Source organism: Callorhinchus milii, unplaced genomic scaffold (genome assembly GCF_018977255.1).
Source record: "Callorhinchus milii isolate IMCB2004 unplaced genomic scaffold, IMCB_Cmil_1.0 Scaffold2, whole genome shotgun sequence".
Classification (NCBI taxonomy): Eukaryota; Metazoa; Chordata; class Chondrichthyes; order Chimaeriformes; family Callorhinchidae; genus Callorhinchus; species Callorhinchus milii.
The window spans coordinates 95,750,440-95,764,372 of record NW_024704743.1 but is presented as its reverse complement, the minus strand read 5'-3'; the positions used below and the strand labels follow the sequence as shown (position 1 = coordinate 95,764,372).

At 43.6% G+C, this 13,933-nt stretch overlaps 1 protein-coding gene across 1 annotated transcript; it reads right to left on the bottom strand.

Annotated features, from left to right (window-relative positions):
• Positions 1-1,865: 1,865 nt before the first annotated feature.
• Positions 1,866-10,543, bottom strand: pdp1 (pyruvate dehydrogenase phosphatase catalytic subunit 1). The gene is made up of 2 exons (XM_042332366.1): positions 10,344-10,543; positions 1,866-6,198 (listed from the first exon to the last, which is right to left on the bottom strand). Exon 2 carries the CDS (start codon positions 6,158-6,160, stop codon positions 4,529-4,531), a length of 1,632 nt encoding a protein of 543 aa, XP_042188300.1. The 5' UTR covers positions 6,161-6,198; positions 10,344-10,543; the 3' UTR covers positions 1,866-4,528.
• Between the last annotated feature and the right edge of the window lie 3,390 nt (positions 10,544-13,933).

The following is a 13,933-nucleotide window of genomic DNA, read 5'->3' as shown; positions in this document are numbered from 1 at the left end:
TCAGACCCGAGCTGGGGTCAGGGAGGGAGAAGGAAGGGGAGGGGATGACCGATAGCATGGTCGAAGAGGAGGGTTTTGAGGAGGGACTTGAAGGAGGCTAAGGAGGGGGCGAGGCAGAGCTATTGGGGGATGGAATTCCAGAGGTTGGGGGCAGAGTGACTGAAGGCTCACCCGCGAATGGTGGGGCAGGTGGGTTGGGGGACGTGGAGCAGGCCAGAGCCGGCTGAGCGTAACTTGTGTTTGAAGGAATCAACACTTCCTGCTTCAACCATCTCCCTAGGGAGCCTGTTCCACAGGATACTCTTTGCCTTTGGTAACAGCGCTGAAAAATAAACAAGGTGGCCTACCAAAAGAGTGGCTTTGTTTTGCCTTTAGCATTGAGCAGCACTGTGCTGTTCTCAGGGGTTGGTGTTTCCTGTGTTTCTGGCATGGAGAGGGGAGGGGGGATGGGACGAGCAGCTTGAGTCACTTCTTTGGATTCTGCTTTGCAAAGAATGCTGGACAGATTCCAAGCACTGGAAGGCTCCCACTACTCGCCAACTAATCTGAAAAGGGTCTCAAATATCCAGCAAGCTAAATGTGGCATTAGTGTCAAAGCCACAAGACGACAGTGATCAGCTTACAACTTCTATTGTGTACATTGATTTGGACTAGTTTAACCAAAAGATTTTATGGGGGTTAGCCAGGTGTCTTGACATATGTGAATACTCATCACCATGCTTAAGAGTATCCAAACCAGACAGAGTATCACATATGTATGTGACTTACACACAAAAATTTCTGTGTTCTGGAATGGAATGTACACTCTGTCCCTCGAGGGACTAATCTCCCTACTTAATTCCGGAGAGTATCATTCTCAGTTTGGCAATAACCAAGGATTGGGGAACCCAGTGTGTTGATGGGGTACTGTTGGCTTAATCAGGAAAACAGTATAGTTTGCCATTGCGAGTGCTATGTGGCAATGGCAAGCTTCTTGCTGCTTGTCAAGGTTGAGCCACCACCTCATTTGTTGGGGCTTTGGCTTGGTTTGCTGAGTGGAAAGGAGCTGAGTGGAAAGAGTCCAGTGACCTCCAAGTCCTGCTGATGAGACAGCCTGAGACAATTATAGGCACTAAAGACCACACAGCACTACTATGTGAGTATGATTTAAGACGGCACTTCTGCCAATGTGGCATTTCCCAGCATATAAATTAAAGGTATTCATTGGGTTTATTTATTGGTTTGGAACATTGAGAAACACTATTTGCAGTTCAGTTTGTTCTGCACCCAAGTGAACAGTATGTCATTAACCGTAAACAAGAGCTAAAGGTTACCTTAAGCACACTGCCCTTTCATCTTTTGGACTGAGGTTTGCATCCTGACTCACCTATCAATTAGTTTTTGAATTTCCTAAAGATCCTGATTGAAACAAGATTTGAACACTCAATCCACAGCTTGGGAGAGTCATCAGCAGAAAATAGATGGAATTGAACAGAAATTGACTCTCATTCAAGGCAGTCAATCAGATGTTTGAAACTACAGTACAGCTCTCTCTTTGAGTAGTGTGACCTTTAAGAAAACACTTCTGGCAAAACAACATTTGCCAGCATTGCACAGCAGTATCAGTCTAGACGTGTAACCAACCTTCTGACTCAGAGGCAAGTGCTATCCACCTGAGCCAGGCCAAGATTGGTTAAGAGTAAGTTTAAAAAAAAGATTTTTAAAAAACACATGTTAAAATGCTACAAAGGCATGCTTTTGGTTATTAACTGTCAGAACTCAAAAGCTAACACAGAACAAATTGAGGCAGATAATTGGTTTGTTGCAACTCTATGTAAACTGTACAACTAGAAAAACAAAGCATTAAAGGACACCATGGAAATGTAGTCATTAAATACGCCATAAATATATTTGTCAACAAAAGATGCATTGATCTCAATGTAGCAAAGATAGTCAGCAGCCAAGTGCTGAATATAACAGAATACAATATAGTACATTGGTCATCAAACAAAGTACAACAATCCATCTGTTCACTGTAAGTCTCACTCTGAAACATTAGATGTAACAAGAGCTGTGATGCAATACATAGCTTATAATTTCTTCATTGAAAGAGAAATCATATGATGCAGACTAAATATATTCTAGATCGCTCTCAAAAGATGCCAATATAGTGCATGTACACAGATACCCCACAAAATGTCCAATATTAATGTACACGATAGAAGTTTTATCGTTAAAACCCAACATTTTAAGAATGGTAATATTTTACAATCAAGTCCCATAGACAATGTAGGCTAGAGAAGAGTTGATCTTAAGCCAGTTGTGTTTTCGTGCAATCAACTTTCTATATTATACGTTGCAAATTCCAAGTACTTCATTTTCATATTTTTCTTTAGGAAGTCTAGCACTGTCCTTTTTCCAAGATGTGCATTTCAGTCACAATGCCCAGCCATTTTAACAGCTGTTACACTTAAGTGAAGGCATTTTTTTTTACTCAATGAATAGCAACATTCAGTATCACCAAAAAGAGAATTTCATTATATACAATTCCTTATATTTCTGTGAACAGAAATATTTCAGTGTACATTCATATAAAGAAAACTTCCTTGAAAATGCTGCTCCTTGATCAGATGCAGCATATTTTACGAAGAAACAAGTCCATATGAGCAACCATTCCACAGCAAAATAAATAGCTTTCTTTATTTTTTAACTGGTAGGGATCATATGTAATACTATATATATTATAACCAGTTAATTTAGTATGTGGTGTCCTGACAAATGAAACGTAAAATATTGTACTTGTAAATTTCAGAGCTTACGTTTATGCAAGTCAAAGCTTTACAAAAAATGCTTTTACAGAGCTGCAAGGAAACTCTTCCATGGACAAAAAAAATCAAGAAAAAACAATATTACTTCCATTATTGAAGAGTCCAACAGTTACCAATAAAGATTAAAAGGCAAGTTATTTTAGTGGTTGCTCTTCAGGATAATAACAATAATCCTCACATTTAGTATAGTGCCTTTCACATTGGGAGTGACTGTGCATTTGTGGGTGAACAGAGGATGCCAGTTCCTATCTTACTTAGCATGACTCAGTGACTGGGCTGCAGTGAAACACCAGTGAAAGACTCACAAATATGGTTGCAAATTATCAATGATCTGGAATGAAAACCCTCAAGTAATACATACACCATTTCCTCATCAAATCACATTTGCCATTTAAATATGGAGCTCTTAAGACTGATAATGGAGCCACTACACCACACACAAATCTGAAAATTTCCCTCCAAAACAAAAACATAATATTCAAAAGTATTCTTGTTCCTTTATGATAAAAAAGTTTTTTAAAAAAAACACAAAATGCATTTCCCACTCTCTTAACAGGTGTGGAAGACAAGTCTTGGAGACGCAGCACTTTTTGCAATTATGAGATTACTAGTTCCACTGTTAAAACGCTAATTGTAGTTCTTAACCTGAAGTTGTGCAATCAATCCAAATACAACTTAAAAATGCTTTTTTTTACAAAAGAGCTGACCTTTAACCATCATTCCTGTGTAACAGTGCATACAAACTGTAACAACTGATTGTAAGCAGACAAATACTGGACGTTCTTTCGTTGCAAACACACAAGTTAAAACTGCGTACATATCAAGATAAAGATGTGCACCAGACATGCTGCTAATTGCTGGGTTGCACCATTAACCCTTGAACCAATTCACTGTCTCAATGTTCACAGCAAGATTGAAAGATTTGAAAAGAACACATGCATAAGGCAAACACTGTCTAAACTGAACATAATCCATAGGACCAACAAAAACAGTCTGAGTTTACAGCTCATCTTTTATGGTTCACAAATTTAAAACTGCCATGCCCATCGTTTTACCATCCTTATAAACACAGAAACCCACTTTAAATATACAATCAACATGCCGAGTTTTGGTTTTAAAGGGATAATAGTTTAGGATAAACATAAAGGTTTGCTGTTGTTTGAGTTCCAGCAATCGCTAAATTGAACTCAAATTGTGGAGGATTAGTGGTCTAAATGCAGGGACTTGATAAAACAACAATAACCTGGTACTGTATATACCATTACTAGGGCCACCTCCGCCACTTAACTTTCCAGTCCAATTATCTGTACTGTAATATGGATGCCCAAACAATTAATACACAAAATAATGTAACAATACTTCATATGAGATGAATCTTGCAATTGATACAAAAGCAGGATATATATTTACAAAAAATGTCTCAGTTTCAGTTCTCTTGTGCCTAGTTACCATCAGTTAAACTAGCCTGGATCTCAAGTTTACAAGGCAAAAAGTTATGAAGAAGGCTTATTCCAGAGGATTTTGCTTACAATTAACTTTCCTACTTATTAACTTACAGCAACCATCAAAGTTTCCAACATTGGGACTCCAAAATATCAAAAATACCAAACTAACATTTGCTTATTACAAGAATAAATATAAACACCAGTTTCAACTGCACTCCAGTCCCATAACATTGCATATCATACTTTGTCCACTATTTCATCCAGATACTGGGAGATTCAGTTTTCTGGACTAGTTTTGTAATGTGCATTTATAACATGAGAATTGAATTGCACCACTGTAATGGTTATATCATCTCTGTACATCCGGGCCAGTTCTTCAGGAAGACTCAGCATTTTGGACAGTCGCTTATGATCAATTGCCCCAAACTCATTGTGACCAACTGCATATCGTAAAAGATATGTTGCAGAATTCTGATCCTCAAATGAAGGTGACGCATTAGCTCTTCTCTCCATTAATAGGCTGTGCATTTGACCAAGAGTCACTTTGTAACCACCAACAGAAATAGGTTGCTGAAGCTGGACACCAGTCAGATGCTCCCCAACAATCCTGATTACTTCCTGTCTGTGTAATACGTCCCACAGACCATCTGTGGCTAATACAAGAAATTTGTCCTGAGGTCGTAGTTTATGATAAGTAATTTCAGGTTGAGCAGTTAGGTAGGGGGGTGTGTGATAATTAGGTGGGATAAACTTGTTATATTCACTCTCGTTTAACATCTCTGGCCCAGATTCTAATACTCTCTTCTGCAGATCAATGCTCCACTTGAACTTAACATCTCCAAACGCTCTAAATGGCATTAACAAGCCAAGCAATCGGTCTTGTTTAATGACAGTTTTTGCTTCAGATTTGGGGTGTTCAGATCGAACTCTTTTAGTTTCACACTCATTCTGTGCATTGTGGTCATTAGACAGTGTAAGTGCAGACCAGCTCCCATCCTCTTCTTGGACACCGAGTACGGCTCTGCTATCTCCAACATTTGCAATGTGCAAATCTACACCATCCACGTGTGCAATGCAGGCAGTCGCACCAGAAAATGCCACTCGCAACACCCAGTGGTTGAGAAAGCTGTTGCTGTTTCCCACTTGAGCTTCCAATGATATATCATTATCAAGTCTTTTGAAAGAATTTAGCAAAGCCTCCTTTTCATCAGGTATCTCCGTGGTATGGAGGTCAATTAGTTCCTGCCAGTAGGTACGCAGGCTATCAAAGTACAGCTTGGAAGCCTCTTTACTGAAGTAGTCATTGGGGTGTTTGTGCCATTGAAGAATTGGCAATACGACTCGCCCAGTTTCTACTGCATTCTCGATTTCTATTAAGGTTTCTTGAGGCAGTAAAGCAACAGCAATGTAGTAAAACAATCGTTCACTGAGGCTTTGTGCACAAGCACATCCTGCATGTCCATCAAAGACACCCAAAAGCATTCCCCTGGTCTGCAGGCAAGTAGCTGCACTTCTTCGGTCTTCCACCGGTGAATTGGATGGCAACTGGTTCGTGTCAAATCCAAGAACAGAACTGACATTCTTCCCATCAAATTCAGAGACTTTAAAAGTATACTCATTGGCCTTCAAGATGCTGTTAACTTGATGAGGAGTAAGTTTGTAAAAGTGTGCAAATGTGGTCCTGTAGCTCCTTGTTTGGGAACAACAGAAAGCATTCTTGAGTTTTCTGTACCTTAATGAGAGGGGTGGTGCAGTCTTCTGCTGAGATCTGTCTGCTGCATGTTGACCAACCTGTACTGATTGGCAACTCCAGAGAGTTTGATGGTAGCTGGCGGTAGCATGTATCCACCTTCGACTTATTTCTACATTCCTAAGTGCTGGAAGCAACAACTGTGTAGACACTAACATTTCACTAGTAGAAGTGGGGACAACTCTGCCAATCGTTCCTATAAAGAAAAAACAAAACAAATGTGTTACCAATTTGTTATTATGAACCACAAACTATTACAGAAAAGGAAGATGCACGATTTATAAGCTGCAAAAAAGAACATATTAATAGCACAATATACCACATTTACTCAAACCTAAAACATACCTCCAGGAGTGTGCTTTAGAATCAACTGTGAATTATAACAACAGAAAAGCCCATATTTTTCTCCAAAAACCAATAAAATCCACCTGGGTCATAGATTCCAGTAAATAAAGTGTATTAAAAACTCTGATCTTCAAGAAAACAAAATGCACATTTTCAGAAGACAATTATAAAAATTAAATAATACTGAAATAATAAGTAGGACAATACAAAATTACTGCACACAAGGAAGCATTTGTACCTGCGTTGGTTCTCTGAACGAGCTATTCACTTTGTCCCACTCTCCTCTTTTCTTCATACACTTTTATATTTCTTCTCCTTTTTAAATATATATCTAATTCCCTCTTCAAAGTTAAGATAGATTCTGCCTCAACCACCATTCTGGGCAGCACTAAAATCCATATGAAGAAAAAAAACTAATTTCTCCCTTTGTACTCTCTTTGGTAATTACCTTAAATCTATGCTCTCTGGTTACCACCTCACATAGATTTACATACACTGTACAGCACACAAACAGGCCATTCGGCACTACCAGTCCATCCCAGTGTTAAAACTCCAGCCACTCCTTACTCACTCCCATATCCTTCCATTCCCTTCTCCCTTTTGCGTGTATGTATAGCATCCTCTTATATGGATCTATATTATCTGCTTCAACTAACACTTCTGGCAATAAGTTGTGGGAGGAAGCTCCTCTCCTCCCAAATTCTCTTTTAGATTCCCTGGTCGTTATTTTGTGTCTCTTAGTTACCGACTCCCCAACAAACCCTTTTATAATTTTAATCACCTCTATTAGGTACCTTTTCTAGCAAAAACAAGTTACTTATCCAGTCCAAATTGGTACCAGTAACCTGCCAGCCCTCTTTCCATCAATGCCAAATCCTTCTTGTGTGGCAACAAACTGGCTTCAGTACTCAAGACATGCTCTAACCAAGGTTTCATAGAATTTCAACATCACTTCCTCAATTTTATACTCCATTTGTCTATGACACTACACTGCATAAAGAGCACTATATAAATGCAAGTTATTGTTGTATTTCAAGCCCAAGATTTTCAAGCCTTATCTATCTGTTTGGCTACTTTTAGAGATTTGTGGATCTGAATCCCCAGATCTCTTTGCTCCTCTAAGGTCACTGGCATAAGTTATAGACAACTTCTTTATTGTTCCACAGGTCACTGGAAATAATTTCTTGCAGTGCACAGTATTAAATCTTCAAATATTCAGTTCTCCGATTTATTCAATGCTGCTTTCTAGACACACAAATGGAAGATTTACTTTAAAATAAGATGACGCGGTGTGGTTTAGGGAAGCAAAATTGTCAAGTGGAGTCCTGCAGCTCAGTGGTTAGAGTACTCGCTTTGCAAGCGAGAGACCTGAGTTCATTTCCAGGCAGGGCGAAACCTTGGGCAAGTTTCCTTACTTCACACGCCTAATAATAATCCCTCCAAAAAAACAAAACAATAATAAAATTGGTCATTTTCAATCTACGACTGTTTGTGGGACATTGCTGCAATTGGCTGCTGCGTTCGCCCACAAATACACAGTCAATTCACTTTACAGTGTGTTCTGTGAAGCGCTTTGGGACGTCCTCCCGACGTGAAAAGCGCTATATCAAATGCAAGGATTATTATTATTATTATTATTAAGTGCATTTTTATTACTGGAGTCAGTATTGCACTGTATTTCAAGAAATGCTTAGTACACTTTGGGTGTCTACAGGTTTGTTTTAATAATTTATGCTTATTTTGATGAAAATTGGGTTAATTTTAAGGTATTGGGAGAGATTGAGAAAAAACTTTGTGTGAAGAAAATTTCTCCTCATCTCCTGTTTCTTTTAACAACTATTTTAAATCGGTATCCTCGGGTTACCAATCCACCCGCCAATGGAAATAGTTTCTCCTTGTTCACCCTATTAAATCCCCTCATAATTTTGAAAATTTGTATTAAGTCTCCTCTTAACCTTCTCTGCTCCAAGGAGAATAACCCTCGCTTCTCTCGCCTCTCCTGATAACTGAAGTCCCTCATTCCTGGTACCAACCTGGTAAATCTCCTTCGCACCCTCTCCAATGCCTCAACATCTTTCCTAAAGTGTGGTGCCCAGAACTGAACACAGTCTCCAGCTGAGACCTAACCAATGTTTTATGAAGGTTCATCGTAACTTCCTGACTTTTGTATTCTATGCCCCTACTTATAAAGTCTAGTATCCCGTATGTTTTTCTAACAGCTGTATCTACCTGTCCTGCCACCTTCAAATATTTACTTCTATGAACCCCCAGGTCCCTCTGGTCCTCTGTCCTCTTTAAGATTGTACCATCAGCTTATATGGCCTCTCATCATTCTTCCTCCCAAAATGCATCACTTTGCATTCATCCACATTAAACTTCATCTGCCACACGTCGGCCCATTTTACGAGTCTGTCTATGTCCCCTTGCAGTCTGCTATTATCCTCCTCACTGTTTACTACTTCTCCTAACTTAGCAGCATCTGCAAACTTGGAAATTGTACTCCCTATATCCAGGTCATTTATATTTATAAAAATATAATAATCTTTGCATTTAATATAGCGCTTTTCATGTCTTCTCGACGTCTCAAAGCGCTTCACAGAATATGCTGTTAAGTGAATTGACCGTATATTTGTGGGCGAAATGCAGCAGCCAATTGCCTACAGCAGTGTCCCACAAACAGTCGTGGATTGAGTGTCTCGCTTGCAAGTCGAGTGCTCTAACCCCTGAGCTACAGGACTGTATATACTTTTTTTCCTGGTTGGTGCTGTCCTTCCCATAAGGTGTCAACAATTCTTTACTTGAAAGCTCGCTTTGACCTTGAACAGTAAAGTATATCCTGTCTGATTCTACCAGGAGTGCCAGTTCTCTGCTAACAGTGATCCCCTGAAAACTACCTTCCCAGTGAATTATGTTAAAGGTCTGGCTAATAAACAGCAACATTTGATACACAAAAGCTATTCTGTAGGTTGAAATAGCATAAACCCCATAAAGCTCCAGATTGTTTGCTGGAATAGAGAACCAATGTGGCACTACAGTGGTTGGCACACAGTAAGCAGAGCTGTCAACACTGCCATACAACTCAGATAAGAGTAGCTATAAAGATGTAAACAAACACACGCCAACCACTGCTCTGATACTCACTACGAGGTACAGGATCTGCAAAACCAGAATTTACAAAACCAGATTGACTCGTCTGGAATACATAGCAAAAATATCCGACTGTCTGCTTCCAACTCAGTCCACCAGCCCTGTGTCCACCAGCCCTGTGTCCACCAGCCCTGTGTCCACCAGCCCTGTGTCCACCAGCCCTGTGTCCACCAGCCCTGTGTCCACCAGCCCTCTGTCCACCAGCCCTCTGTCCACCAGCCCTCTGTCCACCAGCCCTCTGTCCACCAGCCCTGTGTCCACCAGCCCTCTGTCCACCAGCCCTCTGTCCACCAGCCCTCTGTCCACCAGCCCTCTGTCCACCAGCCCTGTGTCCGGCTGTCAAGCCCACAATATGTTGAAAGCACCACTGCCATAATGGTCAGGTTTGGCCTTTAACGCCGTGGGTTCATCTGTATTTATAGACGTTCATTTCTCCTGCGAGTTCACCTTATGGGGAGTGTGGGGGGGGGGGGGGCAGGGAGGGGGGAGGGGGGGCAGGAGAGGGGGGGCAGGAGAGGGGGGGGGGGGGCAGGAGAGGGGGGAGGGGGGGGGAGGGGGGGGGCAGGAGAGGGGGGGCAGGAGAGGGGGGGCAGGAGAGGGGGGGCAGGAGAGGGGGGGCAGGAGAGGGGGGGGGGGCAGGAGAGGGGGGGGGGGCAGGAGAGGGGGGGGGGCAGGAGAGGGGGGGGGGGGCAGGAGAGGGGGGGGGCAGGAGAGGGGGGGGGGGCAGGAGAGGGGGGGGCAGGAGAGGGGGCAGGAGAGGGGGGGGGGCAGGAGAGGGGGGGGGCAGGAGAGGGGGGGGGGGGCAGGAGAGGGGGTTAAGGTAGTATATAAACACGCAGCGTGACTTACGTTACAAAAACACAAGCGATGTGTCCGTCCCCCGATATAAAACTGTCTGTGAAGGCCGTTGCATTACTGTGTTTCCAAACAATCATCGACCGGTTTCCCCCCCACCCTCAGCCCCCACCCCGCTCCGCACTGCAGCTACACCACACACATGCCGCCCTGCCCTGTCCTGCTCTGGCCACGCCGGGCACAGCCTACAACAGGCACAGCCCTACAGCACAGGCACAGCCCTACAGCACAGGCACAGCCCTGGAGCAGCAGCAGCACAGTTGTGGTCGACAGCGCCCTCGCACGCAGCTCGGCTCCGGCTCGGCTCCGGCTCAGCTTCCAGGCTCGGCTGCTGCACTGGGCAGTGTCCTCCCTCACACGCTGGACTCGGGGCTGAGCAGCTCCTCCCCTGGGCGGGGAGAGGGCTCAGGGCTTAATTCCTTGGTCCTCTCCTCTCCTGGCTGAGATCCCCTCTTGCCCTCTAATGGCTGAGATCCCCTCTTGCCCTCTAATGGCTGAGATCCCCTCTTGCCCTCTAATGGCTGAGATCCCCTCTTGCCCTCCAATGGCTGAGATCCCCTCTTGCCCTCTAATGGCTGAGATCCCCTCTTGCCCTCTAATGGCTGAGATCCCCTCTTGCCTCCAATGGCTGAGATCCCCTCTTGCCTCCAATGGCTGAGATCCCCTCTTGCCCTCTAATGGCTGAGATCCCCTCTTGCCCTCTAATGGCTGAGATCCCCCCTTGCCCTCTAATGGCTGAGATCCCCTCTTGCCCTCTAATGGCTGAGATCCCCTCTTGCCCTCCAATGGCTGAGATCCCCTCTTGCCCTCTAATGGCTGAGATCCCCTCTTGCCCTCTAATGGCTGAGATCCCCTCTTGCCCTCTAATGGCTGAGATCCCCTCTTGCCCTCTAATGGCTGAGATCCCCTCTTGCCCTCTAATGGCTGAGATCCCCTCTTGCCCTCTCCTGGCTGAGATCCCCTCTTGCCCTCTAATGGCTGAGATCCCCTCTTGCCCTCCAATGGCTGAGATCCCCTCTTGCCCTCCAATGGCTGAGTTCCCCTCTTGCCCTCTAATGGCTGAGTTCCCCTCTTGCCCTCCAATGGCTGAGATCCCCTCTTGCCCTCCAATGGCTGAGTTCCCCTCTTGCCCTCCAATGGCTGAGATCCCCTCTTGCCCTCTAATGGCTGAGTTCCCCTCTTGCCCTCTAATGGCTGAGATCCCCTCTTGCCCTCTAATGGCTGAGTTCCCCTCTTGCCCTCTAATGGCTGAGTTCCCCTCTTGCCCTCTAATGGCTGAGTTCAGGATGAGGACTCGGCGTTGGCGCCACTTGTCAGCCCGAGGCCACGAACGCACCGAGCGCCGCCGCTGATTGGCCGCCGGGATCGACACACGCATTGTGGCGTCACAGCCGATACGTCAGTCCCGATCTTTTTGTAACAGTTTCAAAAGCGCCGAGTTGATTGGCTGCTCGGCTCCCCGCAGCCAGCGCGGTATTGGGCTACTTTTGGGCTAGTGTTTGGGAAGCACTGGCGCTGGAGTCGATGAGAGGCAGCCGCCCACATCAATCATCTAACATCATTTACATACCTCACATTATAACATGGGCATTGAATTGCTCCACTGTAACGGTTATGTCATCTCTGTACGTACGGGCCACTACTTCCGAGGCAGACTCAGCATTTTGGACAGTCGCTTGTGAGCCATTGCCCCAAACACATTTGCATAACTCACATCATTTGTTTCAGGCAGCCGGGTGTCTGGTTTCCATATTATAGATATCATGTATTGAAACCTGCCCAGTAAAATGCAACGCTATATTACACTTGTAAAGCGCCTTTCACGTCAGGACATCCCAAGGTGCTGGATAGTCAGGGATTTATAATAATAATAATCCTTGCATTTGATATAGCGCTTTTCACGTCGGGAGTACGTCCCAAAGCGCTTCACAGAACACACTGTAAAGTGAATTGACTGTATATTTGTGGGCGAACGCAGCAGCCAATTGCGCACAGCAATGTCCCACAAACAGTCAAGGATTGAAAATGACCAATTTATTATTGTTTTTGGTTTTGGAGGGATTATTATTAGGTGTGTGGAGTAAGGAAACTTGCCCAAGGTTTCGCGCTGCCTGGAATTGAACTCAGGTCTCTCACTTGTAAAGCGAGTGGTCTAACCACTGAGCTACAGGACTCCTCCATTTGGACCTGGGTTGGGGGGGGGGGGGGGGGGTTGGGGGTGGAGGGAGGATGGTAGGGAGGATAGAGGTAGGAGGGTGGCCGAAGATACGGCCAAAGAAAAGGGTCTTGAGACATGCCTTGAAGGAGACAAGGAAGGGAGCAAGGAGAGGGGACTGGGATGGAATTTCAAAGGGTGGCGGCAGAGAGGCTGAAGGCCTCAGATGGATTGACAGCTGGATTTAGGTATGGGGACCCAAGGCTTTGGAAATTATTCATTTTTTTTAAAAAAGATCTTAAGGTATTCAAGATCAATTGGGCTTAATTGGTAGCACACTTGGGTTGAAAGTTTGGGTCAGCCATACATTTGGCCTTTGAACTCATATACATCAGTGCGATTGCTGGGGAAGTGCTTCATTGTTGGACAGCCTTCAGATGAAATGTTAAACCAAGTTTCTGGCTGCATGTTTAGATGGACATTGAAAATCCCATGGCAATTTTTGAAAAGAGAAAGGAATGTCCTCCAATGTCCTGACAAACCATCCTCCAGCTGAATTTATTCACTTCATGAGTTTGTGGGACATCACTATATCCAATTTGGCTGCCGGGTTGCCTGCAAATATACTGTGAAGTTATCTGAAATATTTTGATATAAATGGTGTTGTATCAATTGCAGGGACTATAATAATGTACTCTGAACAATAATAATATAATAATAATCCTTGCATTTGATATAGTGTTTTTCACGTCTTCGACGTCTCAAAGCACTTCACAGAATAGACTGTAAAGTGAATTGACCGTATATTTATGGACGAATCGCGGCAGCCAATTGCACACAGCAGTGACCCACAAACAGTCGTTAATTGAAAATGACCAATTTATTATTGTTTTGTTTTGGAGGGATTATTATTAGGCGTGTGGAGTAAGGAAACTTGCCCAAGGTTTCGCCCTGCCTGGAATTGAACCCAGGTGTCTCGCTTGCAAGGCGAGTGCACTAATCACTGAGCTACAGGACTCCAATACAGAATTATTGATAAATGAAATCCCCAAACAGAAACATGTTACCATAGTGAAAAATCTATAACAAGGGAATAGACATTCAGAAGGAAGATTAAAAGACAGCAAGATAATTAGGTAGCTATTCTGTTAACAATTCAATTAAGATGTATGACACATTGATCTCCATGTAACTATTTATATCAGAGGAATACCAGACCACCTTGTAACTGCAATATCAACCTCTGAGCAATTGCAGTGATAGACTTTTTCATAACTGCAGTAACATAACTACCACGTAACTATAATAGCAGTTACATAACAGGAGTCCTGTAGCTTAGTGATTAGAGCACTCGACTCACAAGCAAGAAGTCTCACCTGGGTTTGATTCCCAAGCAGGAAAAAACGTTGGAGCAAGTTTCCTTACTCCA

What these genes read in the sequence shown, in the direction of transcription:
- pdp1 (XM_042332366.1), bottom strand. Translation starts at nt 6,160, where the DNA reads ATGTTAGTGTCTACACAGTTGTTGCTTCCAGCACTTAGGAATGTAGAA.